The sequence below is a fragment of the Hydra vulgaris genome, chromosome 04 (assembly GCF_038396675.1).
Source record: "Hydra vulgaris chromosome 04, alternate assembly HydraT2T_AEP".
NCBI lineage: Eukaryota > Metazoa > Cnidaria > Hydrozoa > Anthoathecata > Hydridae > Hydra > Hydra vulgaris.
Genome location: NC_088923.1, coordinates 13,072,949 through 13,100,788, shown reverse-complemented (window position 1 = coordinate 13,100,788; position 27,840 = coordinate 13,072,949). Strand labels below are relative to the sequence as shown.

Here is a 27,840-nt window from a genome sequence, read left to right as displayed (position 1 = left end):
AGCGTGACGTTTGCGAAACCTTCATATTTTTTTGGAACTTTCGAAAGCTAAAAGAGCCGATTTATAAATGTATACTTTTTTTGCTTATTTTTAGAATCAGATGGAGTTGAATTGTGATTTTAATGTGAAATAATGGTGGATTATGAATATCGTTATTGTTTTGGTGCAAATAGTTTGCCTACATGAGGTTTTAAGCTCTTTTAGCAATTTGCATAAAACTGATGACCGTCACCGCATTACACATAGATATGAATCCGGTAGTAAATATACTCCGTTGATTCGAAAAAACTATTTTTTCCCCCTCCTCACATCTAAGAGCAATAAACAAAAAAATAAACGCTGGGTCGACGTTGATGAAGATGATGCCAACACAGCTAATGCAAACCGTCAAAAAACACCTTCCGAGCCAAATTTGTCCGATTTTTTACCTCAAAATTCAAACAAACCGACCTCCGATTTATCGTTAAATGATTTTTCAAGTTTGTCAAACTTGGTTGGAGATTTTGATAAAGGTTTAACAAATAAGTTTAAGTCAGTAAACGATATAACAAATTTGGAGTCAGCAGCTCTAGAACAGAGTCAGCAACAATCTCCAGTTATACAACCAATAGCAGCACTTTCTCCAAACGAGCAAGTAGTTGGAGAACCGATTCCAGTCGCAAACAACCCTTTTTTTATGTCAGAACTAAATCATATGGATCAAAGTCATGGTACTGAAGTTGGTATTCCTTTGGAAGCATTTCATCCAAATATGATGCATTTACAGCGCCAAGCAAATTATCAAATTGATATGCCCAATCAAGCGTTTCATTCCTCTGATCCAAGCACAGAAGTTATGATACCTCAATCCAATATTATCTATAGTCCAAATGAACATCGAGAAGAGGGCCCTATTCATAAGCAAGAAGATGGTGCGCCAATTGAAAAGTTTTTACCGGGTAAAAGTTTATATTTAAGACCCATCCGAATTATTCATAGACAACCACATAGATTATTTCAACATAGACATGTGTTTCACAAGCCTAGAATTATTGTGATTAGACGAAGACATCGATATCATCCAAACGGTAAGTTTAGGTAAATAGATTTTTTATTTATTTTATTTTACCAAATAAATAATTTATTTACTAAATGCTTCGAGACTTTATCCAAACATAAGACGTGTTTTAGACGTCTAAATAACGTATTAAAACATGATACATGTATTTCTTTAGACGCCCAAAACACTATTTTGCTGGGTAGATAGCTCGGGTAAATGATTATTTTCCGGTTTGTCTTGGATTAAAATGTGTCCATAGACAAAAGATATGAATATAAATAATGAAATATTACTACTTTGTAAAAATTTTTTTTTTTGATTAAACAAAGATCTATGTACTAGACATTTTATATTAGAATTAAACAGATCACTTTAAATACTTGTCTTAGCTTCAAAATCCATTGACTCATCACATCTTTATGTCAATTTTAAATATCTTAAGCACTTCTTTCTAAAAACACAAAGAGCTGACCACTTATAAAGCACACCTCAAAAAGATAGTAGCAAAAGTTTCAAATATTAAAGAAAAACTACTGTTTATAAAGTGTATTGTTAGTATTTAATATTTAAAAGTAGAACAAAGAAAATTTATTTAATTTTTATTTTGCACGTTTCTTTTTTTAAATAGGAGATCTTGCCACCAATTAATTTATCTTATTTTTTAAGTTTGTCTGTACATCATTTAACTGCTATATAAACTGAGTACTAAATTTTTTAAAAACTTTAAAGTTTATATTTTCAGTAAAATAAAAATTTCATTTGAAGCTCACATAGAACTTTTGTCTGTTAAAAACTGGTGCAGTTAAAAATGAAAAACCTTTTTTGGAGTTTTCTATTTTTGCCATGTAAATTTTTGATGTTACTTAATGTAAGTGTTTTTCTAAAGCTGATGTTTTTGAAAAAAAGTAGGCTGACAATTTGCAAGACATTGAAGATGCTTTTAAAAATTACTAGGAGTAGCTAAAACAACTTGCACCAGTCAAATAATTTAAGTTTTTACTTGAACAAGCAAAAGATGTAGTATCCATTGATAAATTTGTCAAAAATACTGATTCAATAATGATATTTAGTTTTTAACAGTAGTGCTGTAGCGTTTTTTTTTTTTATGTAGATTATAAATTTTTAAAAAGTGGTTTAAATTTTAAAGCTTAAAATATATAACAATAATATTTATTGTATTTTTATTTATTACATTTTTATTATGGCAAGAAATAAAACCAAAGCGATGTTCTATCAAAGTGATTATCTAAGGTTTATGTCCATCATTCTTAGGTTATTAAATTTTGTATTACGTCTTAGGAGTTAGGTTTAAGAGACTTTTTAAAAATCTTTAATAGTACCGTTAAGGAAGAAAAGTCAAACAAATCTATCTCTTGTGGCTTTCAAATTAGAGCTAATTGCAAAAGATTTTTCCCCTAATTCATCTTGACCACACTCTTTCTGATATCCTCAGTTACTTCATTGCTAGACATCTAAATGACTCCAGCTTTAATTGTTAAAGTTATTTTCTTTTTCAAGCTTAGGATCTTGAAAAAGTTCCTATCACAGTCTCGCAAATGTGTTTTCAAGAATTCTTTTCTACTTTCTAAACTAGTTAACAAATGCTTAACTAAATTTTTTTTTTCTGCACAAAGATACCATAAGATTTTGTTAATGGACCTATGTTGTTTCTCTTTTATATTGATAGTTCCTGATAATCTTACCTCCAAAGTGACTCTACTTGCTGATGACCTAACTTTAAGCTTTAGACTTTATAAAAAGTCATCAATTCTTAATTTAAAAAAGGCTTAAAAAAGGTTTAATTGTCTTAAATGTGATCTTTCGTTTTTTGCTTATAAATGTAGACATCTAAGGATCAAATTAAAATTTTCTGTGGAGAAATCTCAATCAGTAAAGCAATTTATTTCTTTATTATTTATTTGATGAATAGACAGAGAAAATGAAGTTTGCTAATTTTAAAAGTGGATTATAAATGCTTGCATGATATTTATAATTGAATTACAATTGAAGCTTGTCTACTCATAAGTGCTTAATACAAGGGAAGGAGGTAAACTTTCCTTCAGATTCAACAAATGGATTAGGGAGGGGATTGTTGCAATAAACAGAAGGAGGAAATTTTCTTTTTTTGCTTTTATCAGTAAGTTTGTTTTCAACTTTTTAAAGCCTGATTTCAACATAAGTTTTTACTTTTACAGTGTTTTTGGTAAAATCTCTCATGTAAAGTGTTAAAGTTGTAAAGTATCTCATGTAAAGTGTTTGATTTAATAGCAGAGACTTTTGTGTTATCTTTTTTATTTGTTACCATCTTTCGAAAATGAAGAGCTGAAATATAGAATAGAAACTAATTCAATTGTCTTTTTATATTTAATAACAGAGTTGCTGTTTCAGTTTTTTTTTTTTGCAGTTTAGTCCCTGTTGATAAATACATAAGATAAGCTATCCTTTGATAGTCTAGTTCCTTTGACTTTTTTTACCACCACAGAAAATGGGCTTAATTTAAATATTGATTAAGCTAACACATACCTTTTACAAACTTAACATAAACCAAATCAGTTTTTTTAATTTAAGCTTTAAAAAATTTTGCAATTTACTTTGTTTATTCAACTAACTTAATTACTCTATTAAATACTATCACGCCTTGCAACAACGCAATGAAGTTTCATTTGTTGCTAAGCTATAGTTGTTAAGATGCTACAGGATTTTTTGATAAATTAATAAATTAAAAATCAAATTATTTGTAGTTTTTATTTGTTTAGTTTTATTTGTAATTGTTCTAATTATTTATTTTACAAGCAGATGAAACAAAATATTTAGTTTGACATCTAAATTTACAGTTTGTTGTAAAAAAAAAGGCTCTTAATGACACTTTTTATTTGATTTAAGTACACTTTGTGTCAAAACCATTAAATTTAATTGAGGAAACTAATTAAATTTATTGTTTTTTAAAAAACCACAAAAGCCCAAATTATTAGACTAAAAAGTTTTTAAAAACATTTAGAATATTTTAATTTTTTTAATAAAAGTTAAAAAATTCTGAACATTTTTATTTTTTCACTGTTTACATACATTGACAGACAAATAGGTAGGTTATGTGAGGAGTGCCGCTACATTGACTGACATATAGGTGGAACACGCAAGGAGTGTTGCTAATGTAAAGTTCATAGTTTGTTTAGAGAAGTTCTTGATACTAATTTTCTCTAGAAAAACATTCAATTACAACTACAGTTTGCAAACTGTAGTTGTAATTGCAAAAGCGAATTTTGATTCAGTTGTAACATTTAGATTTGTTTAATTTTAATGCAAAAAACAATATACATCAATTTATTTTAATACCTAGTACATTGCATAATCATTAAAATAATTAGGTTTCAAAAAACAATATTAAAATATTAAAAACAACAAAACAATTTCTTTTTAAAGAATAATATTAAATAATTTGTTTTTAAAAAAAAGGTGAACTTTTTTTTTAGATCGGTCTGATGAAATTTCACAACAGCAGTTGATTTGTGGTGAAAGTGACTGTAAAAATGGAGGCTCGTGTAACATTGTCAACAATCAAATCAAATGTATTTGCTTAAAGGGGTTTAAAGGAAATCGTTGTGAAGGTATTTAATCAAATTAAACAAACATGTTTTTTATAGTTTTCAAAAGAATGTTATAAATATTTTTATTATGGTTTGATTTTTTTAACAAACTGTTGAAATCAGGGATGTAAAACCAAAGGCTAATAAGAACAAAAAATGTTATTAACAAAATATAAGGTTTAAAACTAAATAAAAAATATCTTAAATGTCTTTTTCATTATTATTTGTAAAAAATCAAGAATATAAATGTTTTTGAAAAAATTGATCAGAAAAATGCTTAAGAACATACTATCTTAAATACTCCCTTCCCTTTTATTTTATAACTAATCTCTCTCCCATAGCTGCATATGTATGCCTTTAAAACAAAATCAAAAAGTTATCACAGTGAAATAAAATTTGGAAATTTAGAAACAATTCTAAACTCATTTGTTCAAACTGAATTTTAATATATTTTTTAAATATTATTACATAAATACTAAACTTTATTCTAAATAATTTTATAGTTATTCATTTTATGTTACTTACTAATCTAATCTTGATTTTGATGTATAGCTTTACTACTGTTATTTAAACAAAAAAGTTTTATATTTTTGTATAAAAGTGCAGTTGGGATGCATTACTGGGCTTGACAAATCATTTTTTGATGAACTTTTCTTTGTCTCAATATTTATTGACAAACATCAATATTTAACAATATCTAACATAAAAAGTTAGTCTTATCAATGTCTTAGTATTTCTAACTATTTTTTCTTTTAAGATAATGCCAATATGGTTTTTGCTTTACCATATTTTAAGTCATGTTTTTTTTTACTCTTACTAGTCAATAAAAGTTTTTAATATAGACTGTTTTTGTAAGTAATTATTTTTCAACCTGTAATTACTAAATTATGATAAAGGTTTCTTTATGCTTTCATAAAATATACAGTGAAATAATCGACTATTTCAAAGAAATTTGTTATGTGCTCTTATGAAGTCTGTTTTCAGAATATTGTAACTTGGTTTCTTTCTGTTTTCAGAAAGTTGTAGCCTATTTTCTTTCTACTTTATTAAAATGTAAAATAAGTTTTATAGTGTAAAATAAATATGCAATAACAATAATAGTTAATAACATAAAAAATAAATTTCTGCTTATATTTTTTAAATTTTTAAACAAACCTTGGCACTTGAACTATAGTTGATATTAGATTTTTTGTACAATTTTTTGACAAACGCTTGTATGTTGTTGATTTGTGGATCTTTGTGTTGTGATATATATTGAAGACAAATATGTTGAAAAGCATAACAATTGTAAATAAGGTATTAAAATTCAAAAAATAATAATTTAGAAATTAGTAACTGCCATCCTGATCCTTGCAAAAATGGAGGAAAGTGTACTGAAACAGATGTTGGATTTACTTGTACATGCACTTCATCATTTTTTGGGGAAAGATGTGAAAGTAAGTAATATCTATTATATGGTATATTTCACATTTTTATTGTTTCACATTTCATTTTTGTTTATACAATATTTCAATATTAAAATGTTTCAACAATATTTTGTTAAAATATTTTTGCAAATGTTTACTCAAGTTATTGTTTGTTTATTTAAATGATTGTTTATTCAAAGGCATACAATTGTTTATTAAACCTTGTATTCAAAGGCATAAACTTTGATGCAGGTTGTGAAATAATGTAAGGTCAATGATGAAAAAATTTTAATCTCTTAAAGTAATTTTTTATACAATTTTGAGCAGCTACAGCTTATTTGTAATAAATTTTTCTAAATAGTTTTGGGTATTTTAAAATTCAAAAAAAAAGGACAAAAACAATATGCTGCACAATGAACCAGAATACACCAAAAGTTAATAAAAGTAGAAAATATCTTAATATGTTTTACATAAAAATAAAGGTTTTTCGGCTTTTAAAATGTTTTTGGCGTCAAAATTAAATTTAGACCACTCTGACTTAACATTATGAGCGGCTACATGGTTGTAAAGGTCAACTTGCATAATTTTCGTTTGATGAACATTAAAATATGTTTTTTGGTTAGTGACCTCCTAAAAGTATGTTATTTGGTCAGTGATCCCCTAAAAATATTTAGTGCACTAGTCTGCTACTTTTGTAGGTTCTAAATTAATTTTCATTCACAAAAAAATTAACACTGATTGTTCAATTTGCAAAAAGTCAGGAGTTGATTCAACAAAAACTGAGGCTTATTTTGTCTCATTAATCTCATTAGCAATTGCCTGAACAACTTTGTAACCACAGCACATGTGCCAGTACGATGAAGCAAGGCAACCTTAGCAGATGCTAACTTTGCAATTGATTGTAGATAGGGTTTTCATAAGAGGTCAGTAGTGAACAGTTATCCAAGAAGAAATAAGAAGACTAAGTGAGAGATTTGCCATTTATTAACATAAGAATGTCAAAAGTATTCCAATAGTTGTTTGCAGTTGATAACTGAGTTTTGTTGGAGCATTATTCCAATATTTAATAACAGCTCAATTAACTTTACTTTTCAACTGGGTCCTGATATTAAAAAAAAAGTTCTTTAAAAGTACCTGGTACTCAAAATAAGCAAAATAATATATAAATTTAAAAAATAATAATCGTTTTATAAAAAAATATATTAAAAATTTTTATTTTCATCAAAAACTTGTAAAAATGCACTTTTTTTATTTCTTGTTAAAAAACCATAGTTTTTATGAAATTAAATCTTTTTTTTTTTTTGTTATTCACCTTTCTCGAGGCTGAGAAAGCCACTACAGATGAGGAGGCTACTTAATAGTGGTTACAATCCTCTCTCAACTCTATAACTCTGAAACACAAACCTTGACAAACAAGGCTGCTGCGCGGAGAAACTAGTTGAATCTAAAATAAAAATTATTATTTTTTTTTTTTAAATTTTCATATTTTCATTTTGAAAATTTCATAATTTCGCCACTTTTAAGACCCCACATGACATACTTTTAAAAAACTTTTTTTTCAAAATATTAGGGACTTTTTAAAAAGTAAAGTTATTTGAGCTTTTACTTAGTTAATTGAAACACATTATCAAAGCTCGCAATTTTGAATTAATTTTCCTGACCACATCAAATTAAAGGGTACCCCAATCTTTGTTGAAAGTTTCTTGTTTAGCTGGAATGCCTCACTGCACTTATATAGACAGCATCTCCTGGAGGAGATGCTGCCTATACAAAAAACTCTCAGCACCTTTAAATTCAACAAAGACAAAACTCTTTTTAGAACTGGTAGCAAACAGGTATCAAATAAATGTTTGTTCAGAACATATTCTATTACTCAATGCAACTAAGGCATAAACAATCAAATTTGTAGAAAAAAAAAGCTAATAATTTTAAACAAATCCAATTAGTTGTTAGTGGCAAACCAAACAACTTTTTATTCATTAGTATTTAATTTATGTAAACAAAGAATTTGTAAATAATGGCGAAATATTATAAACAACCGAAGCATCTGTTATAACAGTTTTGCAAGAGATATATCAATATAATTATAAAGATATCTTGAAGTGTTTGTTTGACACAATTTATGAACCTAATTACAATTTAATACATTCGTGTTGGTATATTTTAAAAAAATATGCTACTTTTAAAAGCAGATAGAATGAATTATGTAATATATATTTCATTTTGCGCTGTGCTAACAACAAAAAGTATTTATCTTAATAAATTACTGAAGCCATAATAGCTATTTGTATCGACTTAGTAGACAAAGATATAATTGTTTTTATAACAATAAGTCAAAAGTAACTTATGTTACTTTAGAAATAGTAAAAGTAATTTATGTTACTTTAGAAATAGTAAAAGTAACTTATGTTACTTTTAAATTATTGTTATAAAAATAAAAGAAACCAAATGTCAATTAAAGTTTACTACTAATTATATAAAATGAAACAAGCTTGAAAATGAAAGTAATTTTTTTATAAAGTTTACCGCCTCTGTTTTTTAATTGTTTACACATTCTGAATGGAATAAATTATTTTTTCAAGATGGCCGAATAAGTCCCAAGTATTTCAAAAAATGATACTAAATACTGAAAACAGTTTTTTGAATGGAGCTTAAAGTTTGATTATTTATGCACAAACGACTTTAGTAGAAATATCAACACTACCATAGTTTATCTGAATCTAACGTGACATTATTGGTAAACATATTAAAAAATGGTTTTTCATGGATAATTTTCCCAAATAATGTCTGATTATAAATGTCACATTACATTCATTGAAAACAAACACCAATACGTGCTTTTAAGAAAAAATCAAATCCATAGACTTATCTATAGCCAAGCTCCATGGTACTTTATGGAGCGCTTAATTTGTGATTGTATGCTCAAATATATGATTGACCACAACCTTCTTGACATCAAACAACATGGATTTGTACCCAGAAATTCATGCATGACAAACTCGATCAAAACCTTTGATATCATCTCCATAGTGCTTGAATCTTATCTCAAAATTACCATGGTTCTTCTTGATTTTGCTAAATTTTTCGATAAGGTTAGTCACAGGCTTCTAATTGTCAAATTATGCGTATATGACTTTGACACAAGTACCTGTGGGTGGAAAGAAGCCTTCTTAACTGGCTACAATCAAAGAGTTGTACAAGGTGAGTACTTCTCTGATTGGTTGGAGATCCTCAGTGGAGTTCTGCAAAGTTCTGTACTGGGGCCTCTCCTCTTTGTGATCTTTACCAACAACATACCAGGCCTCACTCATCACGTTTGTATGCTAGTTGCCAAGGGCAAGCTATGTTCTTTGACAGAAAAGTTAACAACCGCTTAAACACCACTTTTATTGACAACCTACCAGGTTCGCAAATAATCTTTACCATGACTGACCATCTTGGCAACAACCACAGCCTCAGCAACACCAGTTTTGAGTGCGACATTGTCATCATTGTCAACGACCAACTCAAGTAGTGGGATCAAGTGGCGCATGCTGTTACTAAGTCTAATATGGGGCTAGGTATGTTAAAAAGAACCTTCCACTATTGGGATATTAATAGGTTTTGTATACTTTACACAACTTATGTACAATCACATCTTGAGTTCTGTTCTTCTGCATGGAAACCTTATTATCGTTGAGACATTGAGGCTCTCGAACCAGTGCAAGAAAGAGCCACAGTTCATGCCTCATCTCAGTCCCTTTAAGTATGGTCAAAGACTAACCACTATAAATATTCAATCTCCAGAGGACAGACAACGAGAGGCCATCTCATCCAATACTTCAAGATGTACCATGACCACAACAATGTTGAACTCAAGAGACCAAACCAGTTAGCTACTGCAGCATTAAGTGTGCAGGGACCTACCAAAACCTCCAAGGGCAGTCTCATCAAGTTCAACACCAAGCAGTAGCTAACTGTACCCAATAAGAATTTTTCTTCACCAATCACGTCGTACCTGACTGGAATTTACTCCCAAATTACATCATTTTTCTGAATGTTTATTACAAGAAAAAAAGACTTGACATTTATCATAGCGGGGCTTTGTTAGTTGCCCTGCTTGCAAATGCTTAAAAATTTTTTATAAATTACTTATATTAATATTATTATTATTATCACAGTCTTGCACCTTTCAAAAAAAACTTTCTTTATTTTGTTTATTTATGGTAAGGCTTCTTTAATTCAGTTTTATTATAAATAAGGCTTAGATGGAGGTCTTTTAATATGTTGTGAGCGGTTTCTAGTATCTGGTAATTTCAAGTAGTAGTATTACTAGGGCTTTAAGTTATGGGGGGAGGGGGAAGGGGCAATTTCAATATGGGATCGTCCATAAAATATATATGCTAAGATAAAGAAGAGGGGGTCAGCAAATAGTGTATATGAGATGGAGGGTAGGGGTCAATTATTCAAGTAAGGAGACACTAAATTAAAAAAGATTATAAAAGGTTGAGTAGGTAGGTTAAAAGCATAGGTGCTTTTAGAAAGGCAAAGGGTACTCAAAATAGCATATAGCAAAATGGGGGGGGGGGGAGGGAGGTTGGAAATAAAAGCATACATACTTTATAGATGATTTGTTGATGTTTTATTAGAAGAAAGTAAATCATTAGTAACAGATGGAAAATGGCAATCATTCGTTGATTTCAGGTTATTTTCATTAGCCCCTATGTTATTGTTAGTATTCATAACTATGGTACTATCCTATTTGGGTAGGAAAAATTCTTCAAAGCTTTCAGGTGGTTGAACTAAAATGCAGGGAGTTGCACATGGTGCTAAGTATCGTGTTAATACAGTATCAATTCTGACATTTGAATATTTTGTACACATAGTAAGGTGACATAGTTTCAAGCAAGATAACCAGTTCTTTTAATTGTTAGTAATATTTGTGCATGACAGTATTACCAGAGTCTACTACTAAGTCTGGTAAATCAATTTGTAGCTGTGCATAGTAATGATATAATGTAGAATAGAGATGCAGGAAATACCAGTTCCCAGTCAGTTTTTTATAGCTCAAAACTTTGTAAGGCTAAGTTTGTTGTTTCATGATGGTAGAGTTTGGTCTTTTACATTGATATTTTCTTGTGGTCGATAAGGTGTTGCTCTAGTTTTGTTGATACCATTGTCCATAAGTAAGTTTTTAAGTTTTTTTCTTTCAAACTGTGTACCTGAACCGGAGTTGATGCAGGCAGGTACACACTTTTCATTTTTCATATTAAAGTCATTTGCTGCTACTTTAAATGCTGTGAGGTTTCTGCCATGTTCTTCTTGATTGGACATATAATAACATTATCTAGATAAGGGTTTTTTGTAGTTTTTATTCTGAGATAGTCATTCATGATGCATGAATGAGAAGTCATTCATGATGTACTTAAAGATGGCTACAGCATTTGTGCATCCAAATGGGAGTTCTTAAAATTCATACAATTTTCCATTTGCCTCAGAAGTAGTAAGTGGATAATCTTTCTCTTTAAATAGAATTTGGTGAGGCTTTTTTAAAGTATATTTTACTAAATATATCCTTTTATAGTTACCTCTTTCCATAGGTTATCTATTCTAGGACAAGGATAAGAGTCCAGAGGAATATGTATGTTTACAGTGTTTAAATTGAATTCTAATTAATAAATGAGGTTTTTTTGATAGTTATGTAACAAAGTAGTAAGTGACCGGGGCCCCGGCCACGGCTAAAAAAATGAGACTTTTTGCAAAATTGAAGAGAGTTCTGGAGAACACTTTTTTAAGACTTTTAAATGATGAAAATCTATTCTGGAGCACAAACTGTAGAAGTGCTTAATTGAGAATTAACTTTAGAATTAAAAGCCAGAGTGATTTCAATGTTTAACAATGGGTTAATCTGTTTAACTGTCAGGAAGAGTATGGCCATTATATTGAAGAGTCAAATTAGAGTAAGATTTCTTTGCAAATAACTCTGCTTTATTCTGGGGAGAAGTAAAAAGATCAGACCCATGAATTAGAGACTAAATGTTAGACTTTCTTTAGTTAATGACTTTGTTGAAGACTAACCAAAAGTCTCTAGAACCTAACATCTGAGATAGGATACAAGATTTAGTAAAATGAGAATAACAGAGCTTAACATCAGACAGGACTTCTTTACATTAGTTTCTTGTAATAATATAAGGACATTTGTTCTTAAGAGAAATGTTCTTGTAATAAAAATTAAAAAAATGGTTAATATTTAATAAAGCAACTGCTCAAGATGGTCAAAAATGCGGAGTAGTATGAGGCTTGACTTAAAATTGAAACGAAGTAATAAAAGCTTCCAAACTTTTATTCCAGAAGGAATAAAAGCTTCCAAGATGCACTTTATGCATACATAATATGGATATAAGCATATATGTTTGCTATTTATTTAGATGCTGACATACAATATCCTTTCATTGTTATAAAACTTTAGTACTTACATGGTGTAGTATTTGTCGAAAGAGAAGATGATCAGATGGATGTGTGGTGTGACTCTAGCAAGACTAGAAAAGGAGGCATAATCTTAGATAGACTTTTCTCTATCAAAATCTGTTTCATGTATAACGCCAGAACAGGTCTGTCCTTTTCCGAAAGCAAAACCTCGTTTATCTAAAAGAGGAGGTAGAAAACCAGGTAAATGTCGAATTCTCACTGACACTCCAGAAAGAAACGCTATTGCACTTCAATATGCAACAAAAATTGGAGAGAAAAAAAAACTTGTTTAAAAATCTTTGATTTGAATGGAACCAGCAACATTAAACATTTTTAAATGTTGAAAATTTTAAGATTCTATATAACACTAGATAAATTTTTTGATAACAATGCTAGATTAAATAAATTTTTAATAAAATTTAAGTGACTATCTTTGTAGTCTATTGATTATGGAGTTAAACCTGATTTATAGAGAGTGGCCCAAGGTACAATAGCTGGTGGTCCTAGGTACAATTAAAAAAAAGCTTATTGCACCTAGGGCCACTAATTTTTAAACCCTTCTACATGACGGACTTTTATATTTTAAGTCATTATACCTATATTAATACAAACTAATTAGTATAAAGATGTGATCATATCAGTTTCACCATTTTTAGACAAGCCTCTTTTATGTGCTTTTGTTTAGCACCACTTCACTCTATCGCCTTTCCCTTTGTTCTACATTGCTCTCCTTCATCTTTTACTGCACTCTTTTCGATGTTATTTCTGATTAAATTGACCAAGCCCTCTCTCTTTATCCATCAGCTAATATAGTTGTTGTCGGTGACTTTAACGCTCACCACTCTGTATGGCTTGGCTCTAGTGTCAGTGATTCTGCAGGCATTAAAGCCCACAATTTTTGCTTTTCTCAATCCCTAACTCAAGTAGTCAACTTTCCAACTTGCTTTCCAGACGACCCGAATCAATTACCATCTCTACTCAACTTATGTCTTGTTTCTGATCCTAGTCAGTGCTCAGTTTCTCCACATTCACCCTTAGGTGCTTCTGATCACATTTTTATCTCTCTAAAACTAATATCTCGTTCTTCTTCATCACCTGAATCCCCCTATGATCATCCTCTTACAACTACCTTAAAGTTGACTGGTAATCTTTTTGTGATTTTCTTCGTGATGGCCCTTGGGTAGAAATCTTTTGTCTTCCTGTCGACAATGTGCTTCTTACATAACTTCGTGGATTCAGGCTGGCATGGAATCTTTTGTTCCCTCTTGACAATTCCAGGTCAAATCTCACTCTCCTCCATGGTTTTCTCACACTGTGCTGCTGCGATTGCCAATCAAAACCGTTACTTCCATATTTATCAGCAAAACAACTCTCGAGAAAACAAACGTCTGTTTATTACTGCAAGAAACCTTTGTAAAAAGGTTTTATCTAACGCCGAAGCCCGGTATTCTCAGGTCATGAAATCTCGTATTTCATCTCAAAAATTAAGCTCTCGTGACTTCTGGAGAATCTTTGATAGTATTAATAATAAGGGCAAATCTTTAATTCCACCTCTCTTTTATGGTTCAGACTTTGTCACCTCACCCAAAGACAAAGCTGAATTGTTTGTTAAAACCTTTTCATCAATATCATCTCTTGATTCCACTAGTTGCGTTCTACCTGATATTGCCAACAAACAGGTTGATCCATTGCTTGACATTCAAAAAACGCTTATTCGTCTAGTTTTTTTCCTCGAACCTCAGCTCTTTGGAATTTGCTTCCTTCATCTTGCTTTCCCGATTCCTATAATTTGCAATCCTTTAAGTCGTCCATCAATCGATATCTTGCTCTACAATCTTCATCTTTTCTCTTCCAGTAACTTCCAAATTTAATTAGTGGTTGCTTGCAGCCTTGTTGGAAGCGAAGATGTATTAAAAAAAAAAATATGTACATATATGTTTACATATATTTATACATACATATATGTTTTTGTATACGTGTATGTATATATATATATATATATATATATATATATATATATATATATATATATATATCCCAGCAAACATTCTATAGGCAAATTTCAGTGGGCCTATGTAGGCAGTTTGAGCAGACCACTGTAGTTTTGATCATCTGTTACTTAATAAACTATTAGTGGCAGCCGCCAAAAGTGGTTAGCTGATGGCCAGCCACTATTAATATGGCACAAAGTTATTCGTTTTCCATTTATAGCGGCTACTACCAATGGTCCCCTAAGTAACCCATGAGCAAAACTTCAATAAACCTCTAATAAATGCCTGTATAGATCCACTGCAATTCCACTAAAACAATGTTTGCAGGGATTTATATGTATATATAAGTTAATCGTTAGTATCTATGCTGACTTTCAGTACTTCCAATGTTACAAAGTTTTTCAAGCAATATTGTATAAATGTTCAATGTAGTTTGAATTTTCGTTATTTAATTTAATTTTTTTAATTATGTGAGTTCCAAGGATTCCATCATATTTGATCATAAAATTCATACACAATATAATATAGATAATTTGTATTCAATATAATTTATGTGTTAAAACTGTATTTTTGATTTTTTTAGCTCAAAGTTTTTGCCACCCAAATCCTTGTCGAAACAATGGTTATTGTTATGAAAAAGGATCTACTTTTGAATGTTCTTGTGAGTTTGGGTTTAAAGGTCCAACATGTGCATGTAAGTTTGCGAAATAATTTTTAAAATTTGATTTATAAGCAGTTGGTTTAGGAGTAAATTTTTGATTTATGACAATCGTTGAAAATATATTTTATTTATTTTAGTAAATTCATTTTGCCATCCAATTGATCCATGTCAAAATGGTGGTTTGTGTAGTGAAGATGACTCAACATACAAATGCTCTTGTGCTAAAGGTTACTCAGGAACAAATTGTGAAGGTTGCTACCCTTATTCAATTGAATATATTCTTATAATTTCTTAGTTGTTTTTAAGGAAATATATTTATGAAATTTTATTTATACATTTATTTTTAAACATTTTACAGTTATTTTAAAATATTTGTTTCTTTTTGGTTCTGTTATCTTTTTTGTTATCTTTATTTGTTAGTTAAACGACAGGTATGTTCTAGCACTATATGTCAAAATGGTGGAACTTGTTTGGATGATGGTGGTGTATTGAGATGCTCTTGCATTGATGAATACAAAGGAAAATACTGTGAAGGTTTGAATATCAATATCATTATGAGACATAAATAAGAAACAAGTTTGTTAATTAATGTTGTATTACACAATGTTGCTTAAATATATTGTAATGAATTTATTTTAGAGAAGGTGTTTAGAGTTTGTTCTACTTCTACTTGCTTGTTTGGCGGTTCTTGCATTGAAGTTAATCAATTTGAGTTTAAATGTGTCTGTCCCACGGGAAGAACTGGAAAACGCTGTTCAGGTTTTTTTTTAATTTCCTGTATTGGAAATCAAATTATTTTTCTTATTTTAAAATCATTTTAATTTTAAATTAAGATCAAGAGTAGCAAAAAAACTTTTTTTTTTTAAACAATTTTTTTTATTAATGACATTCAACTTTTTTCATCCATGTAAATACAATAAGGATTTATGACAGATCAAAAAACTATTAATTTCATGTAACTTTATGATTAAACATGTTACAAATAAAAATTTATTGTTATTAAAATTATTTTGTTAAAGATAGTTATATGTGTTTTAGTTATTTTATTTTATTTTTTTAAAATATTTTTGCTAATTATGATTATTGCTAATGGGTTATAGCAGTTTATCATTTAAAGCATGTTTATTGCTTTATTCAAAATTTTCAGCAATTGCTGATGATCCCTGTACTAGGTGCCACAAACATGCAACATGCAATCAAGACATCTGTCAGTGTAAAGAAGGTTATTCTGGAAGCGGATACTTTTGTGAGAGAGGTAGATAGTTTTACAAAAACTTAAATCTTTTTTAAAAATTTAAAGTTTTATTAAAGTTTTTTTATTTAAAACTTTATTTTTTCATTTATTGTATTTAAATTCTTTGTTAAGAGAAAAGTAATTGTCATCCAAATCCATGTGAAAATGAGGCAACCTGCATTGATAAATACTACTACTTGGATGATTCAAAATCTGATGACTCATCATTTTATAACAAAGACTCTTCACATGATAATGTTGTATCTAAAAGTAGCGAAATTGAAGGGGAATTTATGGCAGAGCATGGATTTGGTGAACAAAATCAAATAAAACAAATCAATGATATGAGCATGGAATCAAAAGTTAAATATTTATACAAACGTAGTATAAATAACACAATGAATTCAGGTTTGGTAATTTTACCAAGATCCAAAGTAAAATCAAATCTTAGAAGTGTTTATCTAAAAAAGAGTTCTAAAGATGAACTAATGAACTTTACTCATCTTCATAACTCCCTTAGTTCATATTTTTCAAGAAAACATGTAAAAAGTAATAATGACAATGAATATTTGGATAAAAACAGAAAAAAACGTAATGAAGATGACCTTCCTTCAGGAGTGAATAAAAATGATTTGAATTTTTATGGATTTGCATGCATTTGCCCAATGAGATTTAAAGGTCACAAATGTGAAAGTATGTGTTAATCATATATATTTGTATTTAATTTATTTAACATTATCAATATTTTTACGTAAATATGTTTTTTGTATTACTTTTCTTTATTTTTTATATAACCTTTTAATGAGTGTTTTTTAACTTTTTTTTTCTACTAAGACTAAATTAAACAAGGTGCTTTTACCGGAAAACAATAAAGTTTATCCAGAAAAATTATTTACAAACAATTTTATTTAGTTCCAGAGCCATGTAATCCAAATCCTTGTGGAAATAATGGAGTTTGCTCTGATAAAAATGGTGTTCCAAGCTGCAAATGTGAGTACCCATATGTTGGGATGACTTGCAATGGTAGGTCATTTTCCATTCTTGTATGACTTAACTAAATTTTCATAAACAATGTTTTACAATGTACTTATGTTGTATTTATTTAATATGCATTGCATTTAGTTGTTTTTTGTTTATATGACTTAAATACACAGCACAATATACTAGACATTTATAAATAAGATTTATAAAGGTCTTTTTTTCTTTTTTTTTGCATTCTTATCAAAAAGATTTTTAAAAATGTTTCAATTATAATATATCTTGTATAAATAAAATAGATATATAAATGCTCCAATAAAGTATTTTTTTTAAAGTTAAGTTTGGCCAGGTGAAATTTCAACCTGATGTTACCCAGCTGTTGATCTTTACCTTGTTATCTTGCTCTTTGCAATTCATTTCAATTCATTTCATTTCAATTCAATTCTTGCTCTTTGCAATTCATTTTTAATTCATTTTCAATTCAAGATCATTTTAATCATACTTATTATGAAATTTATAAAAATTTAATTTTTATCACTTACAATATTTTATGACAAATATTGTATTATGGGTGTCCCATAATACAATTTTATTTTTAAGTCTGTTCTCACCCCCTAAATGTGTCATATATAATAAACTAATACTGGATTTAATAATATTAGGGGTTCTTTATATGTTCAAGGGGTCCCTTGATACCTTTAAACATTCTAAATGATCCATAATAATATAAAAAATTTTAAAAGTTGGGATTTAAAACAAAATAAAATTTACAAAAATAAAAATCATTTTATAAAAACAAATTGAAAAAAATAATATTATCGAAAAAACTTGTTAAAACGGACTTTATATTTATATTATTTTATTTATTTTTTGTTAATGTCATTTTTTATGCAGTAAATCTAAAAAAAATAAATTATTTATAAAAATGATAAATTTCAAATTGCATTTGAGTGTTAAATAAATTTCAAAATATATTGTATAAATTTCAAAAAGAATTTTTAAAAAATTAACTAAAATTGTTAAATCCACTTTCATAATATAGTTATTTTATATTGTAATTATTAACTTGCTGGACAACCTCAAACCAAAAGATTAGATTTTTCTAACGCATTTTTTCTTGTACAGAATTATTTTTCCATGAGAAAAAATCAGATTTTTAACCTGATGATTGCATTTAGCATGAAACTAATAGTTGTAAAAAGTGTAGTTTTATTAATAAAAATATATAAATACAGCTCTGTTTTTTACTTAATTCATTTTAATTTACTTTAATTCATCTAGCACTCTCCTGAAGATATATGCAAACCAAAATCTGTATATATATATATATATATATATATATATATATATATATATATATATATATATATATATATATATATATATATATGTATATATAATTTATTGTTTTAATTAATGGATTTATTAATTTAAACTTTAAGTAAAAAATGATAACCTTTTTTATACCTTGTTTATTTAGCAACTGATTCGTGTAAACCTAATCCATGTAAAAATGCTGGAAAATGCACAGATAATGATGGTGTTGCTGTGTGTACATGTTTACCTCGATACGAGGGTGATAAATGTGAAAGTAAGAATGTTTTAAAAGAATTCGTTAAGTTTAACTATTTAATTTAAGCATTAACCTAAATTTTAAATCATTTGTAATAATTAAATAAATATAAAAATTAAAAATAACCAAGAATATACAAATAAATAATTTAAAATAATATAATAAATAAATAATTTAAAATAACACAATAACCTAAAACAATATAATTATATGTATGTATTAAATTAATTTTAAATTAACAAGTTACAAGTTACATTTAGCAAAATTAATTGCATTTGAATTTTTAATAAACAAGACTTCAGTACAAAGTACTATTTGATTGTAGTATTAAAGTTCACCAAAAAACAGCAATAACAATAACAAATAAAAACAGCAGTAACAATAACAAATAAAACTCAAATACAATCCTTCAATTATTACTAGAGTTTTTATAGGTTTCATATAATGAGCCACCAAAATCTGTTTCTAAAGATAACAACAAGATTTCTAACAGTAAAGTGTCAATAAAACTAGAAAATGTTTCAATAACAAAACTACCTGAAACTTGGATAACCCTTAAAAAAACCATTAAATGTTAAAGTTATTTTTACTACACCACGTAGAATTAAAAACAATACTATACAGCAACAAATCTAAATTAATACCATGGGGTGTACAAACTTATGTGTTCGTGTGGGTAAAATTATATGAGAAAAAAGAAAAAGGCAATTCTGAAAAGAAGCATTAAACACCAAATAAATAACATGAACCGCATTTAGTTCATGCTTTTGGAGCAACTGAATTTTGCAATCAATGTCACAGTTTAATTCTATTTAACTGGATAAACCCAAAAACATATCGATCACAAGAGGAAAAAAAGTTTTTTTTATAAACAGCTTTTTTTATAAACAGCTTTTGTAACTACATTTTACATCTGATCAATCATTTTATCTGACCTAAACAATATAGATCAAAATATTAAAAAAAGGAGAAGATTTGTATGCTGATGGTTTTATGTTTGACACCATATTGGTTTGCTGGATTATATTGGCTTTACTAATTTTAAAATTATATTCTAGTATTTAATCTAGATAAGTAAGCATATGTGTTGTAGTTTTATTCATCTTGGGTTTGATAATCCTGTCATATAATTAGCTCAAAGTCCTGTCATAATTAATCTTGGGCTCAAAATGCTTTGTGTAGTCAATACTAAACAAAGCATTTTTATTTATCTTTGTTGATGAACAAAATTGTTATATTATATTAAAAGATATATCAAATGGGACCACATTAAAGCATTGCAAAAACATCTAGAAGAAGAATTTAAATTTGGACATAAACTTGGCAATTACCACCTAGATTTTCACCAACACAAAATGGATGTTATAGTTGCAGCTCAAATGCCAAGTGGTTTAGTTGCTGATACTATAATATTTTGATGGCTTCAAGTCAAATAAATTGCAAAAAAAAATTAATTTATCAAGCATATATAGAACTTTTTTCATTTAATTATTTCTTTAAAAATAAAATGTTTCATTATTTTAGTTTGGTTTCATAGCAATTAAAAAGTTAAAAATTTTTCATTTTTTTTAAGGCTAAAATATACTTTAAAATTTATTTTGAAATATAATATGTCACAAAACCACATTGGTTTGTTATTTGCTTGTATTTGCAATTTCAGTTACAATCCAGAAACTTTATCATATGATCAAAATTTTTCTGGATCAATCTTTTAGGTAAAGTAAAATAGAATCAAAAGAAAGATAAACCTTGTTTGACATCAAACCTAAGTGTGTTAAATAAGTTATATTACTGAACAATTTTTTTTAGTTGATCGCTGTGATCAGTGTCATACAAATGCAGAATGTTCAAATGGTGTATGCAAATGCAAACAAGGCTTTTTAGGTGATGGAAAGATAGTCTGCGTTAAAGATCGGGCTTGTATAACTATTTTTTTGTTATTTTTTTTGTTATTCATTTTATATGATTTTGAAGAAAAGAATAATTTTTTTGTTGATGTCATTTTTACAAGGTTTTATTAAATGTATTTAGAACAATAGTATAAAACATAATTTTTAAAAGTAGTAAGTTAGTATTTTAACTTCAAAATTAACATTTTAATAAATTATTTTATTAGTTTCTGATCCATGCAATGACCAAGTCTGTAACAATGGTGGTACATGTGTAGCAACAAGCGAAACAAGTTTTCGTTGCTTTTGTAAATCCATGTATTATGGAAAGTTCTGTGAAGAAAAAATGCATCCTACACCTGCTGTACTTACTACTACGTCTACAAAAACTACTCAAAAATCTGTGCAAACTACTGATCGTATGTAGCTTAATAAAAAAAGTTTTTATTGTTTATTTTTAGTTTGTCTTTAATTTAAAGCTTTTTTTAAATGTCTGTTTTCATTTTTCCAATGTTTAGTGGGGCAATATAGTTGAGGTGGCTATTTTATTTTTTTTTTATTTTTTTTTATTTTTTATAGAATAACTTTTCGATTGCAGTATCTAGACAGTATCATCTTTTAATGTCTGTGTTTTCTTATTTTGGACAAAAATGAAAATGCAGTCATTGTTTGACTTTGATGGTTTTATGTTTTATACATGCAATCTTTTATTTATTTCTCAACTTCAGTTTTTATCTGTTACAAGCATTTTCCAAGATTCACATTTTTCTAAGAAAATCAATCATCAATTGGTAAGCGAATGTATGGTTTATTGAAAACTGTATATCATTAGTATGTGGTTTATGTTATTCATAGAGTTAAATTTTTTTACTAACTGCAAAATGTCATTATTGTAGAATAATCTTTGGATTGCCACCATGCAAATCATCAGTCAATTCAGTCAAATCAGTCAAAAATAGTCAGAAATTTACTAACATGTTTCAATATTTCAGAGCAATCAAAAAAGTATTTTGACTAAAAGTATTTTTAAAAATTGCTTTGAACTTTATTGAACTTATGGAACTTTGAATGAATAAATGTTAAACAGCGTTTAACATTCATTTAAAATTCCCTTTATCTTTGTTTTCACAACATTCTGATACTCTTAATCATATACACATAACATCAGAATGCTTTTACCGTTGTAAAGTTTTCTTTTTCATTGTCTTTTGTTACAAAATTTATTCTTGTGTAATCATTCTGTTAAAAATTTGTTTATAATAACTGTTGCCCAAAACTTTAAATATCTAATTTTTTTTCCAAGTTAGCACTTTTAAATTTTCCCCTTTTGCTTTGTTTTATTGGTTAATGTAATTTACATTTTGTATAACTTCTACAACTTCATACTCTTAAACCATCTTTCTTTGTTATCTGGCTCAAAACTTAAGGTCTTTAACTATATTCTATGTCTTAACTACGTCTTTAACTACAAGAAATTCAAAGTGATACATTAAAGTAAAAAGTAATTTTACATTAATTATACATGTTCTGTGATTGAAATCAAAAGTTAAATTAACATACAACAAATTGATTTTATTGATTTCATTATATTAGATTTATTCATTGGTAGTTAATTTAAATATTAAATTAGTATACTTTATTATATTATGTATTTATATATATTATTATATGATGGTATGAATTTAATAGTTTATTTTTTAATTGCATTTTTTAAGGGCCCCAGTGCCATCCCAACCCTTGCTTAAATGATGGCCAATGTATTGTTAGTGGCGATATTGGTTACAATTGTTTGTGTACACCCCAATTCAAAGGGCAGCATTGTGAAGGTTTGTATTTATTTTGCTGTTGAAGGTTTGAATCTTATTTAATTATTTGATTAGTTTAAAATTTGTTTAAAATTATTATTAAAAATTGTTCTAGATGATAAATGTATGGAATGTGATCTTCAAGCTTTATGTGTAGATGGGCATTGTCATTGTCATCATGGTTATCATGGTGATGGGTACACATGTACCAAAAGTATGCATGTCTACTTTTTGTCTTATTTTTTTTTCCGTTAGTATATGTTTACTCTAAATAGGATTTCTTAATTTTAAATTTAAAAGTTATAAATTTAACATTTAGATGATCAATGTGATGAACCCTGCCCTCGTAATGGAATCTGTACACATGGCATTTGCGTTTGTGAGCAAGGGTATTATATGGATGAAGACAAATGCAAACGTTGGTTTAATAAATATTTTTTACATTCAACTTTTTATACATGCATGAAAATTTATTTTTCACTGGAAGTGATCAACATTAGCATGCTATTCGTGAAAAATGTTTTCATATTTTTTCTCCAGGTGTCCCTTTTGCTGCAAAACATAATCCGCATGAAAGAAGACTTGAACTGGTTCATTCAAAGACATCACTATCGCCACCGCCACCATCACTACCACCACTGTTAGGGACGCTGCCACCACCACAAAGCCATTCCCAACATACTCCTTTATCTCCAAATTATTTGCAACCTGTTTTACTTAATTCACCCAATCCAGTTAATTATTTAACTTCACTTTCCAAGGACACAAGTTATCAACAGCCAGTTGCTATAAATCCTCCTAATTCTTATATGACAACTTCTACTGAACATTACATGCTACCTAATAATTATGTCACTAATTCCAATGAGAATATTTTCAAACCAACCTCTTTAAATGTTCAGTATCCATTATTAGAATCACAGCCAATAGTTTCCCCTGCTAAGCCTATAATTTCATTGACTTCATATAATCAGCAAAGCAACCAGAACCCATTCATCCGGTCTCCTATGGAAAAATTCGAAAAGAAGCTAAAGGGTAGGTACTTGGTTTGGGGTTTAATTTTTTGGAAACAGTTTTTAAACAATTTAGTTATTTTGTTTGAAAAAAGTAAAGGAAACAAAAAAAAAATGTATTTAAAGCAGTTTATAGGGAATCAGTTTTTTGAAATAAAGTTTACAACACGCAGTTTACAACACAAAGTTTACAACAAACAGTTTTTTGAAATAAAGTTTACTTTGTTTTATATATACATATAAACCGTTGTTTGTCTAAAAAGTCTCAAAAATCTAAGGGGCAATATCTCTTGTTTCTCAAATGCTTATTCAATTTATAAAAGTCATTTTGTAAAACATACCCTCTTTTTAAATTTTTCTATATCATTTCTTTGACAAATTCTTTACCAACTGATAATTAGATCATTATGCATGCATTTCATAGATTTTATATTTATAAAGTTAACTATAACACATGCCTCAGTTGATAAGTGTTAAACCTTGTTAAAATAGCACAATGTATGTGTTTTGTTTATGTTTCAATTTTTTAAATTTGTAATTCTGTAATTAATTTATAGATTTAATGGCATTGGGACTCTCTGATAGTGTAGCCAGGGCTTTAATAAAGTCTGCTCCAACCAGAATTATGAAAAAAGGAAATGTGAATTATGCTGAAGATATAGTGATTTCCGTTTATCAGGTGATTTGGTTGTATTTTATGCATTTTTAAAATTTTTATTATTTTTCATTAATAAATTACAATTGAAAATAATTGTTCATATATATATATATATATATATACACACACACACACACACACACACACACACACACACACACACACACACACACACACACACACACACACATATATATATAGTAAAATTATCTAACTTTTTCTTTTATAATATAAATTTATAATTCAAATTATAGAAAATTTTCACCAGAAGTTATAAATATAATAATTAATTTTTTATAATTTCTGTATTTTTCTGTAAGCAGGAAGTTATATTAACTACAACATTTTTGTAAATATTTCAGTTTGGTCATTTATTTTTATTTTTTTTAAATGTTTTAATGTCAATGAATGTTTCTGCTTTTTCAAATTTGATTGGTAAATACAAATATAACATCCCCAATACAAATACAAATATAACATCCCCAATACAAATACAAATATAACATCCCCAATAATATTAATGTGATGCAATATGACAATTTTATTATGTTATTGATGCATATGTTAGGGAAATATCATGAAAGTTACTTCATATGTATATGATAAAGACCAGTTACTTCACCACTTACTGTACCACTTACTTCAGTTACTGTACCACTTGCTCTTGCAATATTTTATCGTACTTGCAATATTTAACCCTTCTGCAGCTATTGAAAGTCTATTTTCAGATAGAACTGATGCATCAAGTTTTCTAAAGTTAATAAATATATGGTGCACAATTATGTATTGGAAATGCAACTGTTGTTGGTGACATGAAACCTTTATTTTTTTTAAATTTTTAAAAAGCTGATTGGATTGAAGATTAGTAATTATCTCAAGTTTCATACTCTCAAAACTTTACAAGAAGTTAACAAACATCTAAGGCTTTGAGTGCCGTACTAAAATGTACAGCGTCACTTATTGATTTGATTTCACTTGATGATTTAGTTCAAGAAGGATATATCAATAATCTTTTAATTTCACACTGCAAACTGATCCATTAGAGCTGATCACTGATCCATTAAGATTCTCAAAGTATTGCCAAAATTGTAGTGTAGTGTAAAATTTTAATAAGCTTGCATGAACTTGAGAGATCTGAATGCATTTTAGCTGTAGAAGCATTACTTAAAAAATCTGGGAGTATAATATAAGAATAAAATATAAGAAAGCAAGGTTATAATGTATCTGTTCTTTAATTGTATGATGATAAATGGAAATTATCCCAGATATTGAAGAATGCAATTTAAATTAAGTAAGTTTTGACTTATGTGGTTAAAAAGTTTATTGAAAAAATAAAACGTGGTATTTGTAACGATCTCCTATAAGCTGATTCTGGTGAGGTGGGATGCAGATATTTTGAAAACTTTCTTGTGGAGGAGGAAAACTTTCTTGTGGAGGGTTTTACTAGCAGTTGATCATTATGTTGCAAAAGCATTTGCAATATTAGATACTGTTATTTTGCTAATAATAGACTCAACTCTTTGTGAAGGCATATCCTATGCAGAATATTTACTTAGATTAAATGAATATGTATGTACTTAAATTAAATGGCCTCATTCTTATGTGATGAACACCAACTTGTGAGTCATATTGTTACAAATATTTCATTAAACAATGAACAGAAACAGTTTTATGATGAAATTTGCAAGAACAATTCAAGGGATTATAAATCCAGACAAAGAAACAGATTAAAGTTAAATTAAAAATAATTAATGCTAAATAATAAAGCTGAGTTATAGTTAATATACCTTTAATGGGTGTTCTTTTATTTCTAGGTTTACATGTAGTATACTATAATATATTTAGTATTAATGATACTATAATATATATAATATTTATAATAATATAATATATTTAATATTAATGAGATGTTATTTTTATAGATATATTTGTTATATTGAGGTATTTATGTAAATTGAGTTAGGAGTTATTATTCTTAATAAAATATTTTTTATTCATGCTAAAGTATAATATAATATTTTTTTTTTTTCTTTCAGAACTTAATCAAATTTACAAGGCAAAGGAAAATTTTCTTATTTTTTAGACACATATCATACTTGTCAGACAAATTCTATATCATATACACCCTTCTTTTAAAATATTAGTTTTGATCGCTCTAGGTGTGACCAATTGTGGTTTTAGACAAACTTAGGTTTTGAAAAATTAAATTTCTAATTTAATGCTCCGAAAAGCAACTAAATATCTAATAGATTATTTTGATATAAATGAAAATAAACGTTCAAAAGCAATTTGTAAATTTTTCAAAATAAAAATATCAAGAGGAGAAATCTAGCAGAAATGTTTTTTTATATTTTACATTACATTTACATTTCTTGATTTTAAACTTATCTCTTTGTATAGTTTGGATCCATAAGTAATATAATTTCTTTTCTAAGATATAAAAAGACACTAAAAATATAGGAAGCCCCCTGATAAAAAACTGTCCAGGCTTAGTGGGTGCATATATGCCAATATAATAGCTTAGACTTACATGTATATATACATTTTTGTTTATGGAATAATTACATTTTTGTATACAATATAGAAACAAAAAAATAAAAAAACTGATGTTTTTAAAACAATCGACCCCGGCCGATGGTTACTAAGACCGATGCCGATGTATCGGCTAAATGGTCGATGCATCAGTGCACCCCTATATTTTAAAGATTAGAGAAACTCTAATCTATAACGATCATAGTTTCAATGACGACATTTTACCACTATAATTATTTCCTAAAATTGCATAAATTTTTTCTGCAGTTATAAAGATTTTCTACAATTTGAATTCTAGAATTTAGGATGTTGGAAAGATACAGAATATTGGTGGGATCCTGACAAGCGAGCTATAAAAAGTGTTGAAGGAAAGCATCCAAAAGTGTCTGGTGATTACAACACACGAAAGGATCCTATAGGTATATCATTTTAATTTTAGTATGATTAAATGTAATCGAATTTTTAGTATTGTTTTTCAGCAATAGGTATTACAGTTTATGATTTTTTTATTTTTGCAGGAAAATGTGCTGATACTGCCAAAGAATTGGGATTTAAATTATTTGCTCTTCAAAATGGTGGCCAATGTTTTACTTCAGCTGATGCTCAACTAAACTACATGAAGTATGGAAGATCGAATAAATGTCGTAACGGCGTAGGAGGTCCGTTGGTGTCAGACGTATATTCGTTATAGGAATTTTGGTTAATATTTATACAATATTTATTTCAAAATTGGAATTTAGCTATGAATCATTTACAATGTCTTCATCATTAACAAAATTGAGGCATTTATATTAGCTACTTCTCGCTTACTCGCTTTACTTTGGTTACTTTATGGTAAAGATGCTGAGGCAGTTGAGGCAATTTAAATTTATTGTGTTATAAGCATGCTATCATAGTTTTTATGTTTGTATTAAACAAACAAAAAATGTCATCATAATAGACACGATATAATATATATTTTTTTAGTTATTGAATGTATATATTGATATTTTTAAAGATTTTATTTTGTATCGCAATAGAAATTTTAAAA

At 28.0% G+C, this 27,840-nt stretch overlaps 1 protein-coding gene across 2 annotated transcripts; it reads left to right on the top strand.

The window, feature by feature from the left end:
- LOC100207686 (neurogenic locus notch homolog protein 2) lies at window positions 1–27,840 on the top strand. 2 transcript variants are annotated; one of them, XM_065795491.1, is made up of 20 exons: window positions 1–1,067; window positions 4,510–4,644; window positions 5,949–6,059; window positions 15,051–15,161; window positions 15,266–15,379; window positions 15,549–15,662; window positions 15,768–15,887; window positions 16,276–16,383; window positions 16,495–17,055; window positions 17,275–17,385; window positions 18,821–18,931; window positions 20,723–20,833; window positions 21,030–21,221; window positions 22,518–22,628; window positions 22,723–22,821; window positions 22,927–23,025; window positions 23,148–23,642; window positions 24,178–24,299; window positions 27,109–27,229; window positions 27,329–27,840. In XM_065795491.1, the coding sequence occupies exons 1-20, from the start codon at window positions 143–145 to the stop codon at window positions 27,499–27,501; spliced, it is 4,044 nt and encodes a 1,347-aa protein (XP_065651563.1). In that variant the 5' UTR covers window positions 1–142; the 3' UTR covers window positions 27,502–27,840. The 2 variants fall into 2 exon arrangements, with proteins under 2 accessions (XP_065651563.1, XP_065651564.1); XM_065795492.1 differs by lacking the exon at window positions 23,148–23,642 and having other exon boundaries at window positions 11–1,067.